Raw genomic sequence first — 24519 nt, 5'->3', positions numbered from 1 at the left:
TATTGTAAAGAAAAAACATCCAGACATAACATATAACGGATAAAACAGATACATGTTTCTATGCATATGGCAATGGTACCGCTACTAACATATTTAGCTATGTGATGGCCTGTGGTGGCCCAAAAAATGAGAATCTATGATTCTGTGGTAAGTGGAATTCTCATTTCTTCCAAAACGTCACATAATACTTGGCAAAACTGGGGGTACAGTTGAACATCATTGTGTTGAAGTCATGAGGAAAACATGTTTATGCTCTCCAGGGTTCAAGTAAAATATCCTCTGACCTCGTATCGCGGCATTCATGGTATCGCGGCAAATTGGTATTTCTGGTTTTACGTGCTAGACACGCTTCTTAGAGGTGATTTGGTGTGTCCATAGACAGCCTAATGTCAGTGGCTTCTTTCCGTTTTTAAAACCAGCAGGATGTATTGAATTCCCAAAAGTTTTATCCAGCAGAATTATTAACAATAAAATCTGGAATCTGTCTGATCCCCATCCATGAAATACCTGCTATAATGTTTACGTTTCATGTTTGACCATTCCCACTCCATCTGAACTACGTTGTCTGCATATCCTTGTTGGCAAAAATATAGCAGAAGTGATGTCATGAACTATATTCACCTCCTGGGAATGAATTTTATTGTTTACCGCGATACGATGAAGTTCTCTCCTTTGGTAAATGTTTATCGGCTCTGTTCGTCAAATGGCTTTTGCTGAAATACTATCAAAGTCAAAGTAATACTTTTTTTCACAGATGTGTTGATTAAATGTCATGTTAATTGGATTCTACAATAAAATAGGCCTCATAATTTCAGAATTTCATTTTTGATAACGGATATGTCAAGTACCGCGGTTGCAGGCTAAAGGGTAAGAGTTCTGCCATATCCCCCCACCCCCATCAGAAAACAAAACGACAAAATGACATGCATATCCCGCCCTAAATATACAGTCGATAAGCTAGAACAAGTACAAAAAACAATCAATGAATTTATTTCAGTGTTGGAATATTACAGCGGGGAAGGACTCCCTTGGAGCAAATTTAAGAAGAGATGGGTACAGGCGGAGCAACCTGACAGTGGATATTTCTTTGCCATGTATTATCTATTCTATGTATTGCAAACCTCCTTCAATTGTCCTCTCGGTGACAGTACTTTATTTAAACTATGTTTATACTGACGATGAAATTAACAGTCTTAAACAGAGTTGACCAGAACTAAAAGCAGACATGAAAAACTGCTGTAGACTAGTGTCAGTCGGAGTCGTTGATTCAAGGCCGAAAGCAGAGTATTTGGGGGATTATCCACATAGTCACACCCTCTATGTCCACACCCAGCTGTTTACTCTGCTTGTAGTTGTATAGTGCACCTGTTACCTGCAGTGTAGCTAAAAATGCTGTGACTGAATCCACTAAACAAATTTACTTCTCTGCGTTGTTTACAGCAATAATGGAGTAATCATTGCAAACGTATTGCTTAAAGACGTCACGTACTTCTTATTGCCTTCTTTTGTGCAAGATTGCAAAGTATATATAAGTAAGTGAGGATTTTCTACATGATATTCATTAATGGGGGTATATGGACATAATTCATTAAATAACAAGAAAAAGTTTACTATGTTTATGCAACAGAAATAAGTAAGGGAGCAAAGTATTTGAGTTACAACTATTAACATTGCTAATATAAACCTGACAACCAGTCTGTTAAAACTGAAATAAAAAACAAATATGTAATTGCAACGATATATTATAAATATATTTATAGGAGTATGAAAGCCACATTTGTCCTTTTAAAACGGAATTATAATGGGTCAACTTTCCTTAGTAAGTTCATCCTTAAACACTAGTTGTAAGGGTGTCTGCTGTTTTGCGACCTTATTTAGACTGGGCCCCGTCTTTGTAGAGCATTCGCAGAAAGAAACACTAAGTACTTTAACTGTGTTTTGATAGAGTCTCGAGCCAGAACGGTCATATTGATATGCTTGCCAAAAAATGCCGCACAATGGCGAAAAACGGCTCTTTGAAAAAAACACTCATAATAAGATGGCAAATATACATTAATTGTCACAAACAGAGTTTCAGTGTCGAGGGATCAAGTTCGACGTGGTAGATATTGTTTGATAAAATTGTTCTGTTTACAAGGCCATAATTCGATTATAAATGTTCAGTGCACAGCTTTGAAATCAATGTATTCATCTACCGTGGGTATACTGAACCCAATATATCTATAAGGCGCCGGAAAATTAACACTCACTTGCTATCGGTATCCATTGACTGTTGATGTCACAAACAAATTTTAAGTCACACTCTGCAGCGTCACGCCACTTCACCTGATTTGTGACCGTTTGCTCTGTTCTTAAAGGAGCTCGTTCCGTCAGCAAATATTCATTTCACATGTAATTAATTTTTCATTTAATTATCTGAATAACTCTGAATGTCTGACACTCAGCCGTCTTTGGAGCAGGTAACGAATCCTTATTATAAATATTTGTGTACATAACGGATGAGTTATCATGTAATAACATATGCGTATACTTATATATAAAAATAGCAGACCCTAACGTCTGTACAGCTGCTCTGGTACAACATGACAGAGCCCTGAACAGGATATATAGAAAAGGGACACACGGAACGTCCAGCCCGGCCACTGAACATTATATTTACTGTTGTTATAATACATTACACGCAGATCGTTCAATATCAATATTCTTGAGAATTTTTGTTGTTGGTGGTGGTGAAACAAGTGGATGAGTTTGCGTTTTACATTGTTTTTAACAACATGATTATTGGAATATTGGACAGCATTATCCGGGCGATTTACACCGGGATTGGGCTTCACATATTTTACCCATGGGGGGAATCGAACGCTTAACAGCAAGGCAACCCCGTCTCCTCCAGAATCCAATAGAATTCGTGTCAAATAAACAACTTAATTGCTTCCGTAGTGAGACTAATAAATGATTCAGGTTAAGTTTCAACCCCTGACATCATAATATAACTATAATGAAAACACTCGACCTTAAAAACAAAAATTATCTATTTTTTATTACAGTCTGCCATGATAGATAGTAAAGGAAATGGTGTCGTCTGCAGCGCAACATACACGCATAACCACCAACTAAGGGCAGATAACTCTAAATTGGTGGCTTGACAACGTGACCTCGGTGGTGAAACTCTGCGAACTCATTATTGGAGTCAAGAGATATGGGACAGGGCATCAAGTGATTCTGTCTTGATTGTGGAGTTGACAATGGCAGCAGAAAATAGCCGACGACATGGAATATACATCACTCCATTTCAGCAAATGGTTGCATCATGTACCGGAGCCATGCTTACGTCTATTTCAAGTAAAGCCCTACTTTTTGCCCCATTACCAAGCAGTTTAGCCTTGATTTGTAAATGTTTAACTAATGTCAGATAATCTTCTGGGCTCGTAACAATATTTAGTGCAGTATTGTGAGAAGTGAAGCACGTTATTTATGTACATGTTGTATGATACGTTTATGTAGTATAGGGTTAGGTATTAAATTGTAACTGTGTCCAAATTACCTGATGCAACCTACTTGTACCTATAATTGGAAAAGTACCCTTACCCCCCACCCCCTTTTTACTTAGAATATCTTCACCGTCCTTCAGATGTAATACTGCAACTTTGAAATAAGTTCATTGATTGCTTTTATTATTCCTGTTCTGGTTTATTTAATGTATATTTAGAGTCAGGTTAGCATGACAGTTTGTAATTTTGGCTTTGATTGGGGTTGGGGGGTACGCCCAGAACTCTTACCCTCATATAATGATACTTATAGTCCTGAATTTGTAGGTGGGTTATTAGACACTGTTAATATAATCTCCTAGCCTTTTAAGTTTTATCACAAATTTCTTTATTCTTGTCAATTTTGTACATTTAAAAATAAGACGCTAATATTGTACTAAAACAAGAGTGTGCATTCCGATTCAAACATGAGTTATGTCCAGTACTCTTGGCAGACATCTGATGAAATAATTCATCACTGTTTACATGTTTCTGGTGTTGTAAGTAAAGCATTATTAAAGGTTATTATATATATGTGAATGATGAAATTGATAATGCAATACAAAATTCATTGAACGACTATAATTTAGCAAAGAATAGACACCAAGTACTGCATAAAATTATGTGCTTTACTGAGTGCCAGTACTCACCCAACTCCAATTTCTCAGAAATAACAATCCCAATAAAGAGCAACATTCATTCAACATTTTGAGTTTGAACAGCTTATATTGATGTATATTCTGCTATCTGGATGCACTGTGCAATATAAGTACAGGACACATGTACTACTTCATGTCTCATGCAGCAGATAACATTTTCTATGTGATGTTTTGAAATGCATTGTACATGTTGTTGGTATTTTTGTGAATATCTATTGATACATACCTGACGGCAATGATAATTACATTTCAGTGACTCCTTTTGATGTTGTCAAAATTCGGTTGCAAGCTCAGAAGAAGCCATTTGTAAAAGGGGACTGTTTTCTCTACTGCAATGGTTTGATGGATCACATCTGTGCTTGTTTAAATGGCCAGCCTACCTCATCTAGTCAGTGGTACAAGAAGCCAGGGGCATTTAATAGCACAAAGGTTGGTGGAAAACAGTGTAAACTTAGCATGGCTCAAGCTGCCATACAGACCATCCACTGACGGGAGTGTTAGTTTTCCAAGTATGCAGCAGCACATTCATTAAGATGATGTCATGTAGAAGATAACTGTGGCAACAAGAATTCTTACAGTTCACCTTTGAACTTTGTTAATTTTCTACCATTATCTAGATAATGAATGGTCACAAACAAGTTCGCCCCATTCATTTTCAATGAAATTGATAATAACTATTTTTGTGTGAGTCCCCTCAAACTTACATCAGATTTATCTTATTATTGTGGTCATATGGCTATCATTTTCCAAAAGGAACATATATCATTGGCTTCATATAATGACTATTGTCACATGTGTTTTTCTTATTATAAACATGGACTTGGTGGTGAGGGAAGGGATGGACTTGGAGGTCAATTAAGGGTAAACTTGGGGATCAGGTAAGGGTTGGACTGAGGAAGGGGGAAAGTTGGTGGTTAGGGAAGGGTGGACTATGTCTTCTGTCATGGAGTTATGAAGGTTTTCGGATGTTTGTATTTAGCTCTCTCCATATATCTTTTCTAGGATGCCTTCATCCATATCGTCCGCAATGAAGGTATATCATCACTATGGAGTGGACTGCCACCTACTTTGTGAGTCTATAGCTGTGACTGCGGAAAGTACTGTATGTCAAAGCTATAAAGTTTCTTCTACCCTATGTGTGAGATACCCAGTAAAAAGTATAATATTCCTCAAACTATTGTAGTTATTTGCATGCTTGCATCAAGATACGTGGGCAGTCTTAGGACTTTAAACAACCTCCTTTCCCAGCCCTTGGTGTGTTTGTGGGTGTTGACACTACAAATGGGCTTGACACATTTAGAATGGAACAAAAGGAACAGAAGTGGGGAGGGGTTCTTGTGTGGTCCAGCTGGAGGGTGTCATGTACACCTGTGCTGGACGATTACCTACACCCACTTCCCTCTGTTGGGGTGATGCTGACAACACACCTTCCTCATGTTCAGACCAAGACTAGTAGATACTTGAACAGATGTCAAACACTTCTTCATCTTCACCAAATAAGCATTGCATAAACAATTAGTATTAAGTGTCTTACCTGTCTTCCATTCCAGGGTGATGGCGGTACCAGCTACTGTTATTTATTTTACATGTTATGAACAACTCAAAGTTGCTTTCAAGTATCAAGATTCCAAGCCATCTGATTGGTGGATCCCAATGTTCTCTGGAGCTCTTGCAAGAGGTAAGTAAACAATCTACTGTTCCTGTTTCCTTGGTAACCTAGTAGATCCGATGATGTGGTAGAGGTTGATAGAACAAGGTGGAGAGTGAAGATGATAAATACCATTACACGATGTCATGTGACAATATATACACCAACTTACCTTATGAGTTAACATGGTTCAGACGTGTAAACTGAATTGTTTATTTGCAAATATGTTCATATTGGGAACTGATTCCTGTACAATTATAAAATTATTATTAATTCTTCACTGTTTCACATTTATATCACTGAAAACAACACAAGCTAAAATCTAGCAAATCCTGACCACTATCAAACACAGTCCTGTGAACATTTGTTCCTACAGATATCCAGATCATTGGACCTCTCAGTTTGGTCATGAATTTACTTTCTTTTCAAACATAATCATCTAGGAGTGTACATACTTTACCTCCATGAAGAGTACTTGATTGTATGTTTCAGTTTGGGCAGTGTCCTTGATCTCGCCACTAGAACTGGTCAGGACCAAACTGCAGGCAGAGCAACTGACTTACAGACAGATCACAAAGTCTGTGATCAGAGCTGTCCAGGCAGATGGAGTTCTCTCCCTTTGGAGAGGCCTCGGTCCAACACTGTTGCGGGATGTTCCTTTCTCAGGTTAGATGTTTATATATCTGTTCATTGCAGTGCAGGACTTGTTTTATTGCATTCTTGTTGGTGAGAGGAGGCTTGTGTGACTGCATGTCATCATTTTTGTGACCCTTATGAATAGTTTGAATTGCCGTTTTGTCTTTGTGCTCAATGAAATCTATTTCAGTGGATGATCAAACTGTTTCATATTGAAGGATTTTACTGACTAATTAGCATGATTTTATGTGATATACAGAAGTTGCAGTATTGTTGCTCTAGATTTGTTGTATGTTTTGTATACTTTGTTTGCTCCGGCGAGGTGGGGTAGTCTAGTGGTTAAAGCATTCGCTTGTCACGCTGAAGACCCGGATTCGATTCCCCACATGGGTACGATGTGTGAAGCCCATTATCTGGTGTCCCCTGCCGTGATATCGCTGGAATATTGCTAAAAGCGGCGTAAAACCAAACTCACTCACTCACTTTGTTTGCTCCCTTTATTGCAGGATTTCAGACTACATACAGAAAATATATCAGTTATATGACTGTCAGTTTTGTATCTGAATCCTTTAATTTTGTAACACATCTAAGGTGAAAAGGCCAGTCAAATTAGAAGAAAACTAATGTTTTTATCCCCTGCTGGGCGTTCAGCACAAAGCGGGGATTTAGTTTTAGGCTCTGTCAGTCTGTACATACGTACACATGGATGGGAATATCTTAAGAACTGGAACTTAAGGACTAGATTCTTTTCATATTTGGTATCTAGGTTTATCACAGTAAAAGAAAGGTCTCAGTCAGGTTTGGTGACCTTGGCCTTCATCTCAAGGTCACAAGGGGACTTTGGGACTTTAGTGTTTTACCTTGTCAGCGAGATATCCCAAGAACTGTTTTAGTGTATTTTCTTCATATTCAACACCAAGCTTTATTTAGGGAAGGTGCAGGGCCAGGTCGATTTTGGTGACATTCAGTCAATTTTCAAGGTCACAGCGACACTTTGAAGATTTCAGCATGTAAGCTGCATGTTAAACTTGTCAGTGAGATATCTCAAGGACTGTCCTCTGTATTTTTGTCATATTCAGCACCAAGCTTTATATAGGTGCTGATTATCAACGTTGGCCCAGCATTGGCCCAATGATGGCAGGCCAATATGTAGCCAATACTGGCCCATCATTGGCCCAATGATGGCATGCCAGTCTGTAGCCAATACTGTGCCTTCCTTTTGCCAATCATATCATCCTGGCTTTTTAATCTACATATATGATTCTTCATTGACTAAGGCCAAGAAATCGTATCTTGGTTTTCTCTACCATCCATCATTTGTGATTGTGACAATCGGCATTTGTAAAGATACTGTAAAACACTTTAAAACACTGTATTTATCAACTGTAAGTTAAAGTCTAATGTTTCTGAACAAGATTGTTTAAAAGAATAAAAGTTTATGAAACGGAACATGTGTTCACATATCATTATATATCTTACAAAAAATAGAACTTTAACAAATATCTATGAATTGTCTTAAGATATGCTATTCTATAGTACTAAAATGTGTGTATGTCGTAATTAGTTGAATCTATGCGGTTGAAAACAGAAAACAAAATAATTAAATGTATCTTCTTAACTTTAATTCTCTCTTTTATAATAATATGTAATGAAATGAGGTTCTGTGCATCATCAGAAATCATGCTTCATTAGTTTTCAGTGAAAATGTACAACTCTCAAAACTGTATTACCATTAGACTTGCAGTGCAATGATGCCATAGCATTGTGATGTCATCAAGTTCATTGACAGGGCACTGTTCAAAGTCTACTGTCAAAACGATATCTCCCAGGAGCTGACACATGTTCTCATACAAGTGATATCTCCTGTGGAACATAGTTTTTGATGATAGAGTTGTTTATTGTACGTTTGTCGCAGTTTTATGAGGCTTTCCAGTTTGCAATCAGACGCCTTCGTGCACGCTGGGTTCTTCCGTGCTGCTTCTGAAATGGAAATTGAAATTGGACGTAAAAGTACATAAAGCTGCTGTATCAATAATTCTCTACTTTCATTAAACATTTCAATGTATATTATTGTGTGTTGTCATATATAAAGTCACAAGTCTGACAATTCTAGATTGCCTTACCTCTGGGGCTCCTTTCAATTTTGATTAATATTTAACTATATCAAGTTTGTATGTTTCAAACACTTTCTTTTCATAATATAATTTGAAATTTTAACAATCCCAGTCAGTCAAGTATGCAATTGTTACCAAATGTGGTACTGATCGAAAAGCATATGTATTTCTGATTACAGAAAACAGTGACAAGTATAGTACTGAAATGAAATGCTGCTGTTAATCGTGAGGATGGCCACGTTTAACTCAGTGGCACTTACGTATCAAACTACAACCATTTCCAAATATCCCATTTATCCTTTAGTAACATGTTTGCATATATTTTAAAACTGTGAAAATATGGTAGACTATACCTTTCTTAAATGATCCTGGTATATCATGTGGAAAAGGGACTTGAAATCTGTAAATCCTCGGAAAAGTGCAACAGTGAACAGTGGTGTAAGATACTGCTCTTGGGAGAAATTCTTCAGTTGACAGTCTGCAGCAAATGCCTGTTTCAAATGTTTCCATTGTTTGTAGTTTCTATTAAATAATAATTAGACTATAAACTTTTATCATTTGCAAAAACACTTGTGCACTGATTGTGTGAAACTGGACAAGGGCTTTTTAGATATATTTGTAAGTTAATCTTCAAGTTTCACAACTAAAAGTAGCTCCGGGCAGATGAACTGATAAAGAGGTTAAATTTAGAACACATGGGTCAGTGCTGGGAATCTGCTGGTACCAGCTGGTGGCTGAGAGACAGTGGCTCCCCGGTGGTGGCCCAGTGCTGTGCCAATGCCGTGAGCCCCGTTGCCGGCACAAGCGTAACTCGCGGCAGTAATACAGCATTGCGCCAATGCTGTCATGCTACCTTGGAAGTGACTCTTGAAATATTTTGTTTTTGAACAACTACAGTGCAAGATATCAAGAGAGTTAGAGAGTAATGTTTTTATTGACATTTTACCTCACCTTAAACTACGACCTTCACTTTCATTTCTTGTTAAGTTTGATTTGATAATATGTGGCAGGGGATTGTCTTATATGTTGATCGTTAGAAAGAGTCAAGATTGTGTTTGAATTTACAACAGATTTGGAAGGTGTCAGTAATTTGAGGTTTGCAAAAAGTCAGTGTGTTCTGTAATCTGATTGGTTGAAAAACATGATCAAATGGTATTTGATTCCAGGAAACTGCAAGACCATATGCTGTATATTGACAAGTAGGAACATCACAAACAATAGTTTTGTTGTGTCATCAGTATTGGTGACGCCATCACTTCCAAATGTATTCCTGTGCTTAATAACACCCAGAAATTGGCCAACGCATGATGTTTCTCTCCTAATTCAAGTAGGCCATATACAGGTTTATCCAGAAACTCTCCTTCTGTGAAACGTCTTCCATTTTCAAGCCAGAAATTGTAAACGACAAGGGTAGAAAATTCTACATATTTCTGGGTGAAAACTGTGATAGTTTGATAATTTGAGGAAAGTGACAATTACTGCAACTGCGACAATGGCTTCAAATATACTCATGTACATCTTCATCTTTTTGAATGTGAAAGGACAAAATTGGTCAAAAGTTTGTATCACTTTTTAATGTATTCTTAAAAACTGCTGCATCATTGTTAGTTTCTGTGGCAAGGTTAATATCATCCCTTGGTATGTAATTGCCCTTAGTCTATCAGAACACCTTGAATACTGCAGAGTCCTGATTCGCTGGAATGTAGCCTGAATGCTCAGTACTGTCAAGCTTTGGTTCTCGTTGTTGACAGATGCTAGAGTTTTGTTTCATTTGATTTCAGCGCTGTACTGGTTTTCCTATGAGAACTTGAAGTCCTATGTATTGTTGACACGAGGTTCGACAGATCTGAACTTTACCGAAAGCTTTTTAACAGGAGCAACAGCTGGAACAGTGAGTAGAGGAGGTTCAGCTCTGTGAATGAGTGAGTGTCAGAGAGAGACCTTATGCATGGAGGAAGTGAGTGAGTTGACTTTTATACCAATTATAGTGTATCCTCCACTTTGTACCCATGCTGGGAATCAAATTGGGCTTTCATCGTGACAGGCGTGAACCAGTAGTGTGTTTCCCATCTTCTCCTGTGTATTGAACTATAATCTTAGTGTATGGTCAGAGACACAGAGAATGGGCTTTTGTAGAGATGGATTCATGCTATACCTTCCTTTGAGTGGAATTTCCTTGGACGAACTTTACCTGAGGCCAGACTAATCAATGCTGAACTATCAGGAAAGTGTATGTGATATAAATGATATATATGTGTCGTCTCCAGTTAGTCTGAAGTATTCTGAACAGAAAAATAATTTTTTTAGTAGAAGACTCATAACATTTCAAGAAATATATCTTCCTTAATATAAAATATTAATCTTCCCTAACACTTTTCTTCAGTTTTTTACTGGCACAAGGGGGAGACTGAAAACACAAGGTCATGCCCTTTATGAACACCTGTATGTGTTGTCTTTAAGGTGTTACACTTGACATGTCTTCATTCCCTTCCCTGGCTGAGTATAGTCCTCAGCATATTTTCTGGCATTTCTCAGCTTACAGGGCGAGGGGTAGCCTAGTGGTTAAAGGGTTCGCTTGTCACACCGAAGACCTGGATTCGATTCCCCACATGGGTACAATGTGTGAAGCCCATTTTCTTGTGTCCCCTGCCTTGATATTGCTGGAAAATTGCTAAAAGTGGCGTAAAAATAGACTCCCTCACTCAACTTACATAGTGTTGGTTTTAGTAAACCTTCTCACTCACTCCATGACAGTGGAATTACAAGAACTGCTTCATATCCTCAGATAGCTGCTGTGTTAACGCTGCCGTTTGATGTGATCAAGACTCACCGCCAGCTTGAGTTTGGTGAGATAATGACTCACTCAGGACACAATGATAGTAAGTCAGTCACCCATTAGATAGCCTTGTTTCAATAGAGTGCTACCAAATGTACAGGACAACTGATTAATCCTGCAGGACAACTGTTTAACCCAACAACGCACTTGACCAATCCTGTAGGAGAACTGACCAACGCTGCAACACATTTGACCAATCCTATAGGAGAAATGACCAACCCTGCAATGCAACTGACCAATCTTGTAAGACATCTGACCAACCTTGCAAAACAATTGGCCAATCCTGTAGGACATCTGACCAATTCTGCAACACAACTGACGAATCCTGCAACACATCTGACCAACTCTGCAGGACAACCCAGCAACACAGTTGACCAATCCTGCAGGACAGCTGACCAACCCAGCAACACAGTTGACCAATCCTGCAGGACAGCTGACCAACCCAGCAACACAGTTGACCAATCCTGCAGGACAACTGACCAACCCAGCAACACAGTTGACCAATCCTGCAGGACAACTGACCGACCCAGCGACACAGTTGACCAATCCTGCAGGACAACTTTTCAACCCAGCAACACAGTTGACCAATCCTGCAGGACAGCTGACATATGTACCTGTCAAATAGTCTTTGCTAAAATATGTTCTGGAGCATATTGTTACAGACAGAAGTGAAAACATTATATTGAAATATTTTCAACTTTCAATGAACCTCTTCAGTCCAAGTAAAATGGGTCCTTAGAGGGCTTTTTACCTATGTAATGATGACAGTTTTTTTTTAATCACAATTCTTAACAAACATCAGGCAACTTTTCAATTTTATGGTTTGACAACTTTACAAACTTGCACAAACACAAGGAAGGTGTAAAGGTGTGTAATTTATGTTACAGGTAAGAAGGAGGTCAGTTCCACATGGAAACTGATTGGAAGACTGTATCGACAACAGGGAATACAATCATTATTTACAGGTGAGCTGGCAAAGTAACACCAGTTGTTTAACATCCGTACATTATTGAATCCTTTAGTGCTGACTGTTTATGACACGTTATAATTTTTAGTAGACCATTGTAATACTTTAGTTTATGTTTACTTTATGTCAGAGAAACTGTTCAATAAAGCTCTTCATGTTGACTAGGAACTGTTGATAAAAAGACATTGCTTTTATAGTTTCAATAACAAATGTGTTATTTGACAGATCACAGCCATTCCATCATCTTATGATGAGCAATTAGTAGTTCAAACTTTCAAGTAAACAAGGATATTTTGAAATATCATTGTATAATCATTGCAAGGAGGATAAATAACTGCAGTAAGCAGAGATTCGGCTGTTCTGTCGTTGAAATTGGAGGAAGTATCCTGGAATACATTTAAACGACCACACACTCTGTCTTAGCTGCTGTATGCTGACTAACTACTCAACTGATAGTTCAATCAGGATCTCACTGTGTTGCAGGCATTGTGCCCCGGGTATCAAAGGTTGCTCCAGCCTGTGCCATCATGATCAGCACTTACGAATACTTCAAACTATTCTTCCGGAATCGAAATGACGAGAGAGTGAAGAATCTGTCTAGAGAGTGACCATTCCGGACTTGCGCCAACCATAAGTGTCTTCCACATTCTAGTAAAGATGCAGTTGGTGTGAAGCAAGGTGGTATTTGCAGGACATTCATGTATAGATGATATGTAGGATGGGTAAATGTGTGATGCATGAACTTGTTGGATGGATGAATGGATAGAAGAAAGACTAGATTCACTGGTGGATGGATGGATGGATGGATGGATGAATATATGATAGAAGAAAGACTAGTTTGGTTGGTACATGGATGCACAAGTTTGATGGATTGACAAACTTGTTGAATTGGTTGCTGGATGGACAAGTTGGATGGATTGACAAACTTGTTGAATTGGTTGCTTGATGGACAAGTTGGCTGTATGGATGGATAGATGGAATTGGTTAGTGGATTGACTGACACAGATGGATAGAAGACAGACTCATTAAAATAGTAAATAGATGGACAAGTCGGATGGATGGATGATATAAGACAGACTAGTTTGATTGGCTGATGGATGGGATGGACAACTTGGATGGATGGATCCATGTGTGAGCTGAATACCTGGACAATTAGATAGATGGATCTGCTGCCAAATATTTTGTTGAGTTATGGAAAGATGATTCCTATGAGTCCACAGGAAGATTCAGGGTCTCCTCTTTCTTCAGAGCTTTATTAAGAATTAGGTTGTTACAATTAGTGCCTGGGTTAATCCTGAATCACATGGTTATCTGATGGCTTGAATATTGCCAACTCTCAACCATTACTCTAAAAACTGAATTTTCAAAATATTTTTATGTACATTGAGACAGATGGCCATACTGCCATTGCTGAAATGCTGGATGTCATACTTTTAATATTTTAATATTTTCAAGAATATTTGAAAGAGATATTCTAGGTCCCTTCAAATGATGTTGCCTGTGTAATCAGATATGCAAGTTATTTTAGACATTGTCTGAATACATTCTGAAAACTCTGAAGAAGATTTATCCTTGTGAAATCCATTTAGTTACCCATGAAAAGCGTATATGATTTATCATCGTAAGATTATTGAACATGTGGAATAAAATGAAGTCCACTGTCATGGATTATTGCACATAACCTGAGAATGAGGCACATGTGGCACTGTTGCTTCAGACACTAATGCTGAGTCACTTCCTTTTGGCAGGGACTGTGAAAGGCAGGTGCCTTGGGCCATTTTGCACATTAGAATGAAAAAGGGCCCATTGAAGTTTACTACTGATAAAAGGGCACTGGCCCATTATAAATTTAGAAAATGGCAAACAATCCTAAAAATGGCCCATTGTCAGAGTTCTCTTTCCCAGTCCCTGTTTAGGTGTGACAAGATTCTATGAATATCGGGTGATGTGATATATTTTGCTTGTTTGGCAACCAGTATGTGCCAGGTACTTTTGAATTGACTGGCTGAATCTGTAATTTGATCATGTTAGCATTTGTTAGCGTATGCACTTGTATTAGCAGAGATTATGAGACTGAAAGATTTGAACTTCTTTCTCTCAGGATCACAGGATGTGACTTAAGTGCATTTCTAACTGGCATTAAACCACTAACTCACTCTGAAGGACCCATTATGCATCTGATTCAGTGTTTCTCCTGTCCTCAACATATTTTTCAGTATTTTGTGATTATGTATAATGTAAAACATCTAAGAGATCATTATCACAATTTCTCTACACCTGAGACAATTATTTAATTAAATTAATGATAAGTATCACTAGCATAGTGATGATTAGTGAAGGGAGCATTTATGACATTTTCTGGATGAGAGAGATTAGAACTTTGAACTGATTCTGCTTCATATAAAATTTACAACCTAAGACAAAAACTGTTTTTCCTGTATTGTTTGGAACAATATTTTAAAAAAAAGTAACCCAAATTAAATTTTTCATAGGCTGCCATCAGTTAAAAATTTTCTTGACTACTGTTTATGGGATTGATTCTACCATGTGATTCTTCTCGGGGTAAAACCATATTCACAGACTAGTGATGAGATATTATATGTTGTTTTTACATCTGATTAAATGTGTTCATTGTATTTCAGTCACAAACTGTCATTTGTTTTGAGCGTTTCTGTGCCGCTTTGTTTATAACTCTGTTATCGTGTTACCTAGTAACTAGTCTGTTTTAATGTTATATTATTTTAGTGTTGTTGAACACATGCCTCTGTTTCAGTTTCACAGAATACACATGCTTATGTGTGGGCTTTGACTCTGCCAGTTTTTGTAAGGAAATTGTGTTTTCTTATCAGAAATCAAAATGTTTGTCAAAAGTTACTCATATTATTTGAATCAAAATGAATGAAAGATTAGTCAGTCCCGTTAGACTTGCCATAGAAATCTTACAATACCAGATTGGCAGACAAAACCTGACATGATCTGTAAAGGATAAACTGACAGTCATATTTTCAAGCATCCCATATTAAGCTCTTCTGTGGAAGTTGATCTTGAAACATGGCTCAAACCAGAGCAGTGAGACAGCTGAGTTAGATTCCCACATGCATAAATTCACAGAACTGCTTGAAAGTAGTTTTTATGTTTCAGTGTATCTTAGTTTCTTAGAGTATTTTAATTCAAACACATACTTATGAAATTATGCTTCATTTTCAACATTTATGAGCACCATAAATATGTAACTACTCTTGAAAAAATTGTGCATGGCTTTCAGCCAACCCAAGTAATTAATTGTGTTGTGCTGAGCATGTTCAGCAATTTCTTTGGAAGATTTTATTGGTGCTGCTAGTTAAGCTCTTGGATCATTTTATTATCTGTATGATTTGTAGTCACATAACTACCAAGGCACCAGTTAATACGATCATTTATCTTTGAGTATGACTACAGCGTAGCCTGAGGAATGTTTTTGTAGATGCTTATTTTGTTTGTTCAATCGATGTTTTTCTTCTAACTGCCCAGATGCATTTGTATTTAAGCAGAATCACAAATTTTATGTAAAATTTCATTGGAGAAAGTTTTAAGAGTATGATCTGAACATTGTCACAGATATTTATTATTTAAAGAGATATGGAGACACATCTCTGGGGAAGGTATGCTGTCTTGTTGCTTTTCTTGTGTACATTGAAATGTAAATTTTTAACTTACCTTACCATAGGTCTTATGCATATTACCTCAAGCTTCGCTAGTAGAGATCAGACAGACGTTGATTCGCCATTCCCTGAATGGCTACCTCGTATAATCTACGGATGTAGTCACGGAAGTGACGTGATCTCCCTACTCGCGGGAAAGCGAGCCATCCCAAAATTCACTTTTACTTCTAGCGTTCGTCTGATCAGACGTGTTTGTTTCGCTCGGAGTTTTCTATTGTGTTGAATAAAGTTGTCGTTCAACAGGTAGGTATGTCTTGTTTCCCTAGGTGTGTGGTTAGTTAAATTGAATTTAACTTCACTTACCTTGCTACCTCGTGTTGTAAATGTTTCTTTTTTTTCTCACTTCGATGTGGGTTTTCCTGCGTTGTTTGTGAGGTGTCATGGCGGCCTTGGAGGTTCTTTATTCCGTCAGGAATACTTCCTCCATCTGTTCTGCTATTTTGTATGGTATTTCCTCCCGATTTTTGCCGTTTTTCATGTGTTTTTTTGTCCCACGTGGCATGTTTCACAGGTAGCCATGTTGGTTGCTAGCCGTCGCTGTCGCGAGCTTACAGGCGTACCCACTTTAGGTTGGGGGTGCGCTTTTGCTGCATTTTTTATGTAGGGGTGTTTTTCGTTTCTACCTCTAGCGTTATTGTTTTATTTCACGCTTCGGGTATGTTTTTATCTGTTGCAGTTAACTGTGTATGACTCGGCAGTTTTGTACTGTCTGCAAGGGGCAGAAGTCAGCCAAGGATCCCCACCCCTGGTGTCCGGATTGTGCATCGCAGACCTGTTCCCTTGACAGCCGCTGTCAGCATTGTACTAGTCTTTCTGTGGCGGATTTCAAGACCTTTTTAGCTGTCCGTAGAAAGAGGTTTACTCAGCGGAAGAGGAGAATGTCTTCCCCAGCTTCTTCTTTAGGTTCTTTACAGGACGACCCGGAGCTGCCTACCTTTACAGCACCAACGCCGACGTCTGGTTTGGAGCGCTCATCTACGACGCCGGTTCGATCGTCTCCGGAGCCACTTCGCTCGGACGCCTTTGTTGACTTATCCCGTCCGGACGCCTTAGCGCACCCAGAAGTTCAGAGGCTATTACGGTCTCTCCTGACGCCCAGCACTTCTACTAGAGAGCCAGCGCCGACCTCAGCTACTGTGCCAGCGCCCATGTCAGCGCCTGCCTTGATTCCCGAACTAATTTCAACGTCAACGCCTACGCCTATGCCAGCACCGACACCTACGTCAGCGCCTATGCCCACGTCAGCGTCTACAGCCTTGATGGGGACACCTTCACTGGTTCCAATACCAGCACCTATACCTACGCCAGCGCTTGTTCAGACGCCGGCTCCTGTGCCTCCGCCAGCGCCTTACCGGATCCCCAGGATCTCTCACACGCTATCTAGAGAAGAGGTGCTACAACGTCAGCTAGACGAGGAGCGCGCTCGGCGCTTAGAAGCTGAGCGCTCGAGACGCAGATCATGGTCCAGATCTCCGAGGAATCGGCGCTCCCGTTCTCCTCACCGTAGTCGGCGCCGGCGCTCGCGCTCATGCTCACGCTCTCCTAGACGACGGCGCTTCCGTTCGCGATCCAGATCTCCTCGGCGCTCTTCCAGAACCCGGCGTTCACGTTCACCAGAGGCCTCGCGAGTTTCACTGAAGGATTCTTCTACTCGGACGCCTTCTACCTCTTCCACCCAGCGGCGGGAATCGACTTCAGTCTCTTGGGAAGATTTGGAGGAGCAACACTTCTGCCCTGACTATGAAGAAGAGGCAGGTGTAGGCGAGGATGATGGCACCTATCTACCACTATCGGCAGTGTTTGAGTGGATTGCTGACAGGCTACCTGACTGTCCTTCTCCGTCAGTCGATCCTAATAATCCGGCGTCCATCCGTTTGTCCCCGGAACTACTAATTCCACCTCATCCTATGGTGGCGGAGGCAGTGTCTCTCCTGGACGAGGATTTTGCCAAGCTGTCTCTGAATCCTACGATCAAGGCGTCTAAGTCAAGGAAGTCGGATTACAAGATCCACAGCCTAGACTTCACAGATAATGGTGCAGCCCAGGACGACTCACTCAAGCGCTTGTCAAGTTCTTCACTCTCAGCTTATAAAGTGCAGGACTCCAAATTAGCAGCTATTGACACGGAACTCAAGCGTATGCTTAAACCCATTTCGGCGTTAGCCTCAGCTACTTCAGCGGCTGCAGCAGACCTATCAGAAGACAACGCCTCCAGGGTGGATCATCTCACGACGATCTTCCAGTGGCAGGGCAAAGTTCTTCATGACTTACTCGGTCACTTACGTGCAGCGTTGGCTATGACAACTTCGGTTCGCCGCTCCGGCTTCCTGGATACATGTAATTGGCAGGAGGAATTTAAGCGCCAATTACTTCGGGCTCCCTTCACTTCCAAGTTTCTGTTCGCCGACAAGATTCCAGATATTTACAAGTCGCACGCGGAATTAACGAACACTGAAGTCGCGCTGTCTACCTTTGAGGCGCTTGGTTCTGCCTTTCGTGGCAGAGCCAGAGGAAGTGGAAAGAAGCGCTATATTCCCAGGAGGGAATCCATCCGCTCCTCCTTTGGGAGGGGACGGGGCCGCACCAAGGATAATGACACTCAGCGGAAGCCCCAGGAGCGCAGCCGGGACACCCCCTCGATGCCAGGGCGAGGCAGAGGCAAGCGCCCCTACTCTGGTCGCTGAAGCCGTGGATGTCTCCGACTGGGACCTCCCACCCCCAGTCGTACCTGTCCATCCGACTCCAGTAGGTGGGAGACTAGGGATCTTCTGGCCCAACTGGTCATTCCTAGAGGATCCGTTTGTAAGCAAGATTCTGAAGTCCGGCTACAAACTACCATTGGTCGAGACTCCACCGCTGACATCTACTCCCCAGTCGCGGATATATCCTCAACACCAACTAGCTCTCCTAGAGTCCAATATCGACATTCTGTTATCCAAGAGAGCCATAGAGACAGTGCTGGAACCCCACCGCTCCCCGGGGTTCTACTCACCCATCTTCCTGGTGCCAAAGAAAGATTCCGACAAGATGCGCATGATTCACAACATGGCGGTCTTCAACAGACAGTATCTGGCCGACCCTCCTCATTTCCGAATGACGTCCCTAGAGCAGATTCGAGCCAAATTGTCTCCCGGGGCTTGGCTAGCCAGTCTGGACCTACAGGACGCTTACCTACATGTTCCCATACATCCGCGTCACAGGAAGTACCTGAGGTTCGTCTTCAACGGAATACATTACCAGTGGAGGGTGCTTCCGTTTGGCATTTCTACGGCCCCGTGGCTTTTCACACGCATCACGCTTCCGGTTACCAGGTTTCTTCATCTAAGGGGAGTGGACTTCGATCCATACATAGACGACTGCCTTCTCAACCACGGCAGTCCTCTACTGCTACGCAAACACTTGGACTTCTCCACCCGCCTGCTGCATCAACTGGGTTGGATGGTCAACACCAACAAGTCACATCTGGAACCAACTCAAGAACTGACCTTCATCGGGGGATTATTTTTAACAAAAGACAATCTTGTCAGGGTCCCTCCAGATCGATGGCTAAAGATTCTGGCGTTTGCGGATCGAGGTCTCTCTCAACCCATGACCCTCAGAGAGTGGCAGTCTCTGTTGGGTCTTTTGACATCGGCGCAGGATCTTACTCTCAGAGGGCGCCTTATGCTACGGCCCTTACAGAGGTTTCTGTCACCATTCATCCAGATGAACGACCTCAAGTCACGGGTTCTTCTACCTCCACATCTACATCAGTATCTCCGGTGGTGGATGGTAGAATCGAATGTCTGCGTCGGCGTCTGTTTGGAAGACTCCAGTCACGACCACGAGTTGTTCGTGGATGCGTCTCTACTAGGGTGGGGCGCCCATCTGGCGGGCCGAACGACCTCAGGGCTGTGGTCCGACGCCGAAAGGTTGTGGCACATCAACAACCTGGAATTGCAAGCCGTCATTCTAGCAGTTCGCCGCTGGCTACCGATTTTGTCCAACACCAAGCTCCTGGTGGCGTCGGACAACTCCACAGTCGTCTGGGTTATCCGGAATCAGGGCACGACCAGGTCCAAGCAACTTCTAGACCAGATGTTCGTGTTAGCAGATCTGCTAGACAGCAACAGGATCACAATCAGGGTTCGACACATACCCGGCTGCAAGAACATTCTGGCAGACGCGTTGTCGCGCCCAGGCAGACCTTCACCGACGGAATGGATGCTTCATCCAGACGTGTTTCGTCAGATTTGCCTTCGCCACGGGAGACCCTTGGTGGACCTCTTCGCCACCAGCTTCAACCATCAGCTACCAACTTACGTGTCTCCCGTACCGGATCCACAGGCTTGGGCAGTCGACGCTCTATCTCTGTCGTGGGAGGGTCTAGACGCGTACGCTTTTCCACCACCCGTTCTTCTCCCAGAAGTGATTGGCAAGATCAAGCAGACACAGAACCTGAGACTGCTTTTGGTCGCGCCCTGGTGGCCAGCCAGACCGTGGTTCCCCGATCTGCGACGCCTCGTCAGCGGAGATCCGGTTCAGCTTCCAGATTGGCCACACCTCCTTCGTCATCCGCACAGCCAACAACTCCATCCAGATCCGCTGAGATTCCATCTGCACGGCTGGACCATTTACAGAAGGCATTAAGGGCGAAAGGCTATTCCTTGCATGTGGCGAATGCCATAACCCGAGCTCATCGGACATCCACCAGATCCCTCTATGATGACAAGTGGCGCTCATTTGAAAGCTTTTGTGCTCAGAGATCACAGGATCCCATGACAGCTTCCCCACAGTTCGTGGCGAATTTTTTGATGTTTCTACGTAATTCCAAGCATCTCAAAGGGAGTACGTTGGGTACCTACTTGTCAGCATTGAACTCCGTCTTGGCGGTCAAGACGGATCGTCAGATTTCTAAAGTTCCAGAACTGGTTGCCCTGCTGAAGGCGTTCAAGTTGGAGGACCAGAAGGTCAAGTTCCGCCCTCCAGCTTGGGATCTGAATGTTGTTTTGCAACACTTGAGAGGCTCCCCATATGAGCCCCTAGAGGATGCTTCCTTCGAGCTGTTGTCCAGGAAGACGGTCTTCTTACTTGCCCTAGCTACGGCAGCTAGAGTTAGTGAGATTCATGCCCTGGATGTCACACAAGTGCGTTTTGAACAAGCTAGGCATGGTCGAGTCCACTTGGGATTGCTGTGGGACTTCATTGCCAAGAATCAGCTTCCCGGGCAACCAGATAGACGGTTCTCCATCCCGCCTTTATCGACCATCCTCGGACGACATGATACGGAGGAGGAGTTCCTGTGTCCAGTCAGGGCCCTTAGATATTACATCCAGAGGTCTGCCTTGAAGAGACATTCCCGGAAGAGACTGTTTATCCCTTTTTCTTCATCGTGCAAGGGGGAAGTTAATAGAAACACTATTGCTCTGTGGCTTCGTGCGACTATCCTGGCGGCGTACGATGCCAAGAAACTCCCCCATCCGACGGCGAACAACCCCCATGAAATTAGAGCCCTGGCGTCCACTATGGCCCTCCACAGGAACTGTACGGTGCCACGGATTATGGAGGGTTGTTTTTGGAAGTCGTCCACCGTTTTTGCCTCACACTACCTGAGGGACTTGGCTGTCGAGGACATGGAGGGGCTTCAGTCTTTTGGCCCGTTGGTGGTTGCACAGCAACTCACCCAGCCTTCCGCCCATTAGGTAATTGTGTTGTTCTTACCTTTGGTCTTAAGATTAACCTCACCCTCTGGGTGCGTCGGTTTCTCTTTGGAGTTCCCTTGGGTTATCCTTTGTCCTGTTTCCAGGTTTGCCCTGTGACGTTGGCATTGGTCTCCCGGGTCTCCTGTGCATGTGCTTGGTCTGCTGAAGATGTGAAGGTCCTCCGGAGTCCACACCACCGTCCTCTCTGTCGAAGCCATATGCATAAGACCTATGGTAAGGTAAGTTAAAAATTTATTAAAATCTAAATATTTTAGATATTTAAATACTTACCTTACCATAGGGCGGTGACTCCCTCCCAACGCTGGATGCTCCTCCCCACTTTGGACTCATCGGACCTTTCTTTCCTGCTGCCAGTAAAAGTGAATTTTGGGATGGCTCGCTTTCCCGCGAGTAGGGAGATCACGTCACTTCCGTGACTACATCCGTAGATTATACGAGGTAGCCATTCAGGGAATGGCGAATCAACGTCTGTCTGATCTCTACTAGCGAAGCTTGAGGTAATATGCATAAGACCTATGGTAAGGTAAGTATTTAAATATCTAAAATATTTAGATTTTAATAATTTTATAGTTAATTGTAAACAACAGTACTATATACCTGTGTACTGTCCCCTAATTGTCCAGTGTTCATATGTCAATATTGATATCCCAGATTATTGTGGTTGACACAATTTGTTAATTGTGCAGCTGTGTATCTTGATGAAGTCACAATATAGCTGAAATACTGCTGCTGTGACATGAATTTAACTCACTCACATGGCAGTATTCAAGGGTGCATGGTGTGCTGTGCATGCAGTGCTTGATCAGTAGTGATGTACCTGAGATGGCGAGGGTAGAGGGGTGGCCCAGTGGCTTAATGGTTAAGGTGTTTATGAGTCATACTGATGGCTCTGAGTTTCATTCCCAGATTGAGCGTCCACAGTTGTGATACTGCTGGATTATTTGTACTAGTGGCATTAATTCATATTCACTCACTGCCTTTGTGACTGACCTGTAGTACTTGATGAGTTACTGTATGTCTGAAGTACCAGTGGCATTATGGTTGAGGTGTTTGTCACTCTGAGGGTCCTGAGTTTGTATCTCTGTAGCTGTAATGCTGTTGGAATATTTGTACAGGTTTCACGTCTTTGATTGACCTATCATCAGCAGGCCCCACATCAAGTGATTATTCATTCATATATATGAATACAGTGATGGATGTCATATTCATCAATATATATGGATATATGATGGATGTCACATTCATTGTTATACATGTATGCATGTCACACTCATTGTTATACATGTATTCATGTCACATTCATTGTTATACATGTATGCGTGATGGATGTCACATTCATTATTTCTGCTCCATTATCAATGGAAAAATGTTAATTTATGTAAGAGAAATAAAGTCAAATAAAAGACATATTTTAGGGTAGCAGGTTTATTTGTCTATCATTTTGTCACAGTCCAATAGACTGTAAAACATGGCAAGGTTAACTCTGTCTGCGACTGAAGGGTAGAAATATATGATCATTCCATGTCATCCTTCTTTCTCTTTCACTCACCATCAGCATTGAGTGGTCTGTGCCCTACCTGGTCTGTCTTCCAGTTCTGAGCATCACAGTGCCCAAGAAGGAATAATGCATAACCTTTCTTAAGTGATTAAAATATATCTGAGATTATACACTCCCCTACTTAAGTGACTAAATAAGGTAATGCAATTGGGTATTAACCCAGAAGGTATTATGCATAGCCTTTCTTAAGTGACTAAATACACATCAGAGATAAAGCACTCCTTTTCTTAGGTAACGATACATCGGAGATAAAGCAGTAGGGTTCTAACCCAGAAAGTTTTGAACACTGCCTTCCTGGAGTGAATAAAATACATCTGTGAGTATGCAGTACGATACTGACTCGGAAGGTATTGAACATCGCCTTTCTTCAGTGATTAAAATACATCTGTGACAATACAGTATGGTATTAACCCTCAAGTTATTGTGCACTGCCTTCCTTGAGTGAATAAAATACATCTGTGATAATACAGTACGGTATTAACCCACAAGGTATTGTACACTGCCCTCCTTGAGTGAATAAATTACAACTGAGATAATGCAGTAGGACATTAATCAAGAAATTATTATGCATTAACACATCAGGGTAGACAACTGACATCTAATTGAAACCAAGGGTAGTAAGTCGAATTAGAGAAAAAAGTGTTGTCCAGTATCAACTTGCTTTAAAGTTCTTTAAAAACTGGTATTAAAGAAATCGAGGTTTGTTTCCTCATATTAACGTAGTTTCCAGTGTTTTGTTCATCTACGTGTGATCATGTTTACATTTAGAGTTTAAACTCAGAGTTTTTTCTCAGACTTGCAGAGTTGCTTATGGAGTGGCCATGCCTTTCGTTGACACTCTCTGCTGCAGTAGGACACCTGGAGGCATCTTGAACATCTCTTGCATTTTGGCGATGTGATGCTACAGTTATTGCAGGATGGGACTGGCATGGCTCCATGTGACTTTGGTCCTGGAGTGTCTTTGTTTCTTGAACTGTCACCTTCAGCAAACTTTTTCATGATTTCAAACCCTTCTGAAAGAGTGTTGTTTTCAAAAACATCTTTCAGGTCTAAAGTCTTAAATCCTTCAAGACTGCCCAGTGATGTGATTCCTTCTGAAACATTGATGTTGCAAATTTGTTATTTTTTCCGATAGTGTTAACAGTGTTAACTAAATTACACAGTACTATAG

The 24519-nt window shown here is 41.4% G+C and overlaps 4 protein-coding genes across 5 annotated transcripts in view; 2 read left to right on the top strand and 2 right to left on the bottom strand.

The window, feature by feature from the left end:
* Window positions 1-1455, bottom strand: part of LOC137298343 (STE20-related kinase adapter protein alpha-like) — a 32467-nt gene extending 31012 nt beyond the window's left edge. Inside the window, exon 1 of one of the 2 annotated variants that reach the window (XM_067830557.1) lies at window positions 1373-1455. The gene's annotated coding sequence lies outside the window, so the exon portion shown is untranslated. The remainder of the gene's footprint in view (window positions 1-1372) is intronic. The other variant, XM_067830558.1, reaches the window with a different exon arrangement.
* A 1670-nt stretch (window positions 1456-3125) lies between these two features.
* LOC137298415 (mitochondrial glutathione transporter SLC25A40-like) lies at window positions 3126-23209 on the top strand. Its single transcript, XM_067830677.1, has 10 exons — window positions 3126-3342; window positions 4440-4615; window positions 5189-5256; window positions 5737-5864; window positions 6327-6500; window positions 10366-10475; window positions 11370-11463; window positions 12308-12385; window positions 12871-16066; window positions 22343-23209. The coding sequence occupies exons 1-9, from the start codon at window positions 3246-3248 to the stop codon at window positions 12993-12995; spliced, it is 1050 nt and encodes a 349-aa protein (XP_067686778.1). The 5' UTR covers window positions 3126-3245; the 3' UTR covers window positions 12996-16066; window positions 22343-23209.
* LOC137297833 (uncharacterized) lies at window positions 19677-22717 on the top strand. The gene is made up of 3 exons (XM_067829790.1): window positions 19677-20606; window positions 20831-21616; window positions 22697-22717. The coding sequence occupies exons 1-3, from the start codon at window positions 19677-19679 to the stop codon at window positions 22715-22717; spliced, it is 1737 nt and encodes a 578-aa protein (XP_067685891.1).
* The window catches only part of LOC137298414 (uncharacterized), a 34361-nt gene continuing 33041 nt past the window's right edge, over window positions 23200-24519 (bottom strand). The window contains exon 14 of the mRNA XM_067830676.1: window positions 23200-24442. Coding sequence (XP_067686777.1) covers window positions 24126-24442 — 317 coding nt within the window. The 3' untranslated portion in view covers window positions 23200-24125. The remainder of the gene's footprint in view (window positions 24443-24519) is intronic.

Source organism: Haliotis asinina, chromosome 10 (assembly GCF_037392515.1).
Source record: "Haliotis asinina isolate JCU_RB_2024 chromosome 10, JCU_Hal_asi_v2, whole genome shotgun sequence".
Lineage (NCBI taxonomy): Eukaryota > Metazoa > Mollusca > Gastropoda > Lepetellida > Haliotidae > Haliotis > Haliotis asinina.
Note: the sequence above shows the minus strand (reverse complement) of the source record. Positions and strands in the feature narration are given on the sequence as shown.

Excerpts from the sequence above, each read along its gene's own strand:
- LOC137298415 (XM_067830677.1), top strand. The coding sequence starts at position 3,246 with ATGGCAGCAGAAAATAGCCGACGACATGGAATATACATCACTCCATTT. Across the intron at positions 11,464-12,307 it reads TCACTCAGGACACAATGATA|GTAAGAAGGAGGTCAGTTCC; the intron begins GTAAGTCAGTCA and ends TTTATGTTACAG. Across the intron at positions 12,386-12,870 it reads AATACAATCATTATTTACAG|GCATTGTGCCCCGGGTATCA; the intron begins GTGAGCTGGCAA and ends ACTGTGTTGCAG.
- LOC137297833 (XM_067829790.1), top strand. The coding sequence starts at position 19,677 with ATGACCCTCAGAGAGTGGCAGTCTCTGTTGGGTCTTTTGACATCGGCG. Across the intron at positions 20,607-20,830 it reads GCCTCGTCAGCGGAGATCCG|AGATCACAGGATCCCATGAC; the intron begins GTTCAGCTTCCA and ends TTTTGTGCTCAG. Across the intron at positions 21,617-22,696 it reads CCCTCCACAGGAACTGTACG|ATTGAGCGTCCACAGTTGTG; the intron begins GTGCCACGGATT and ends TTTCATTCCCAG.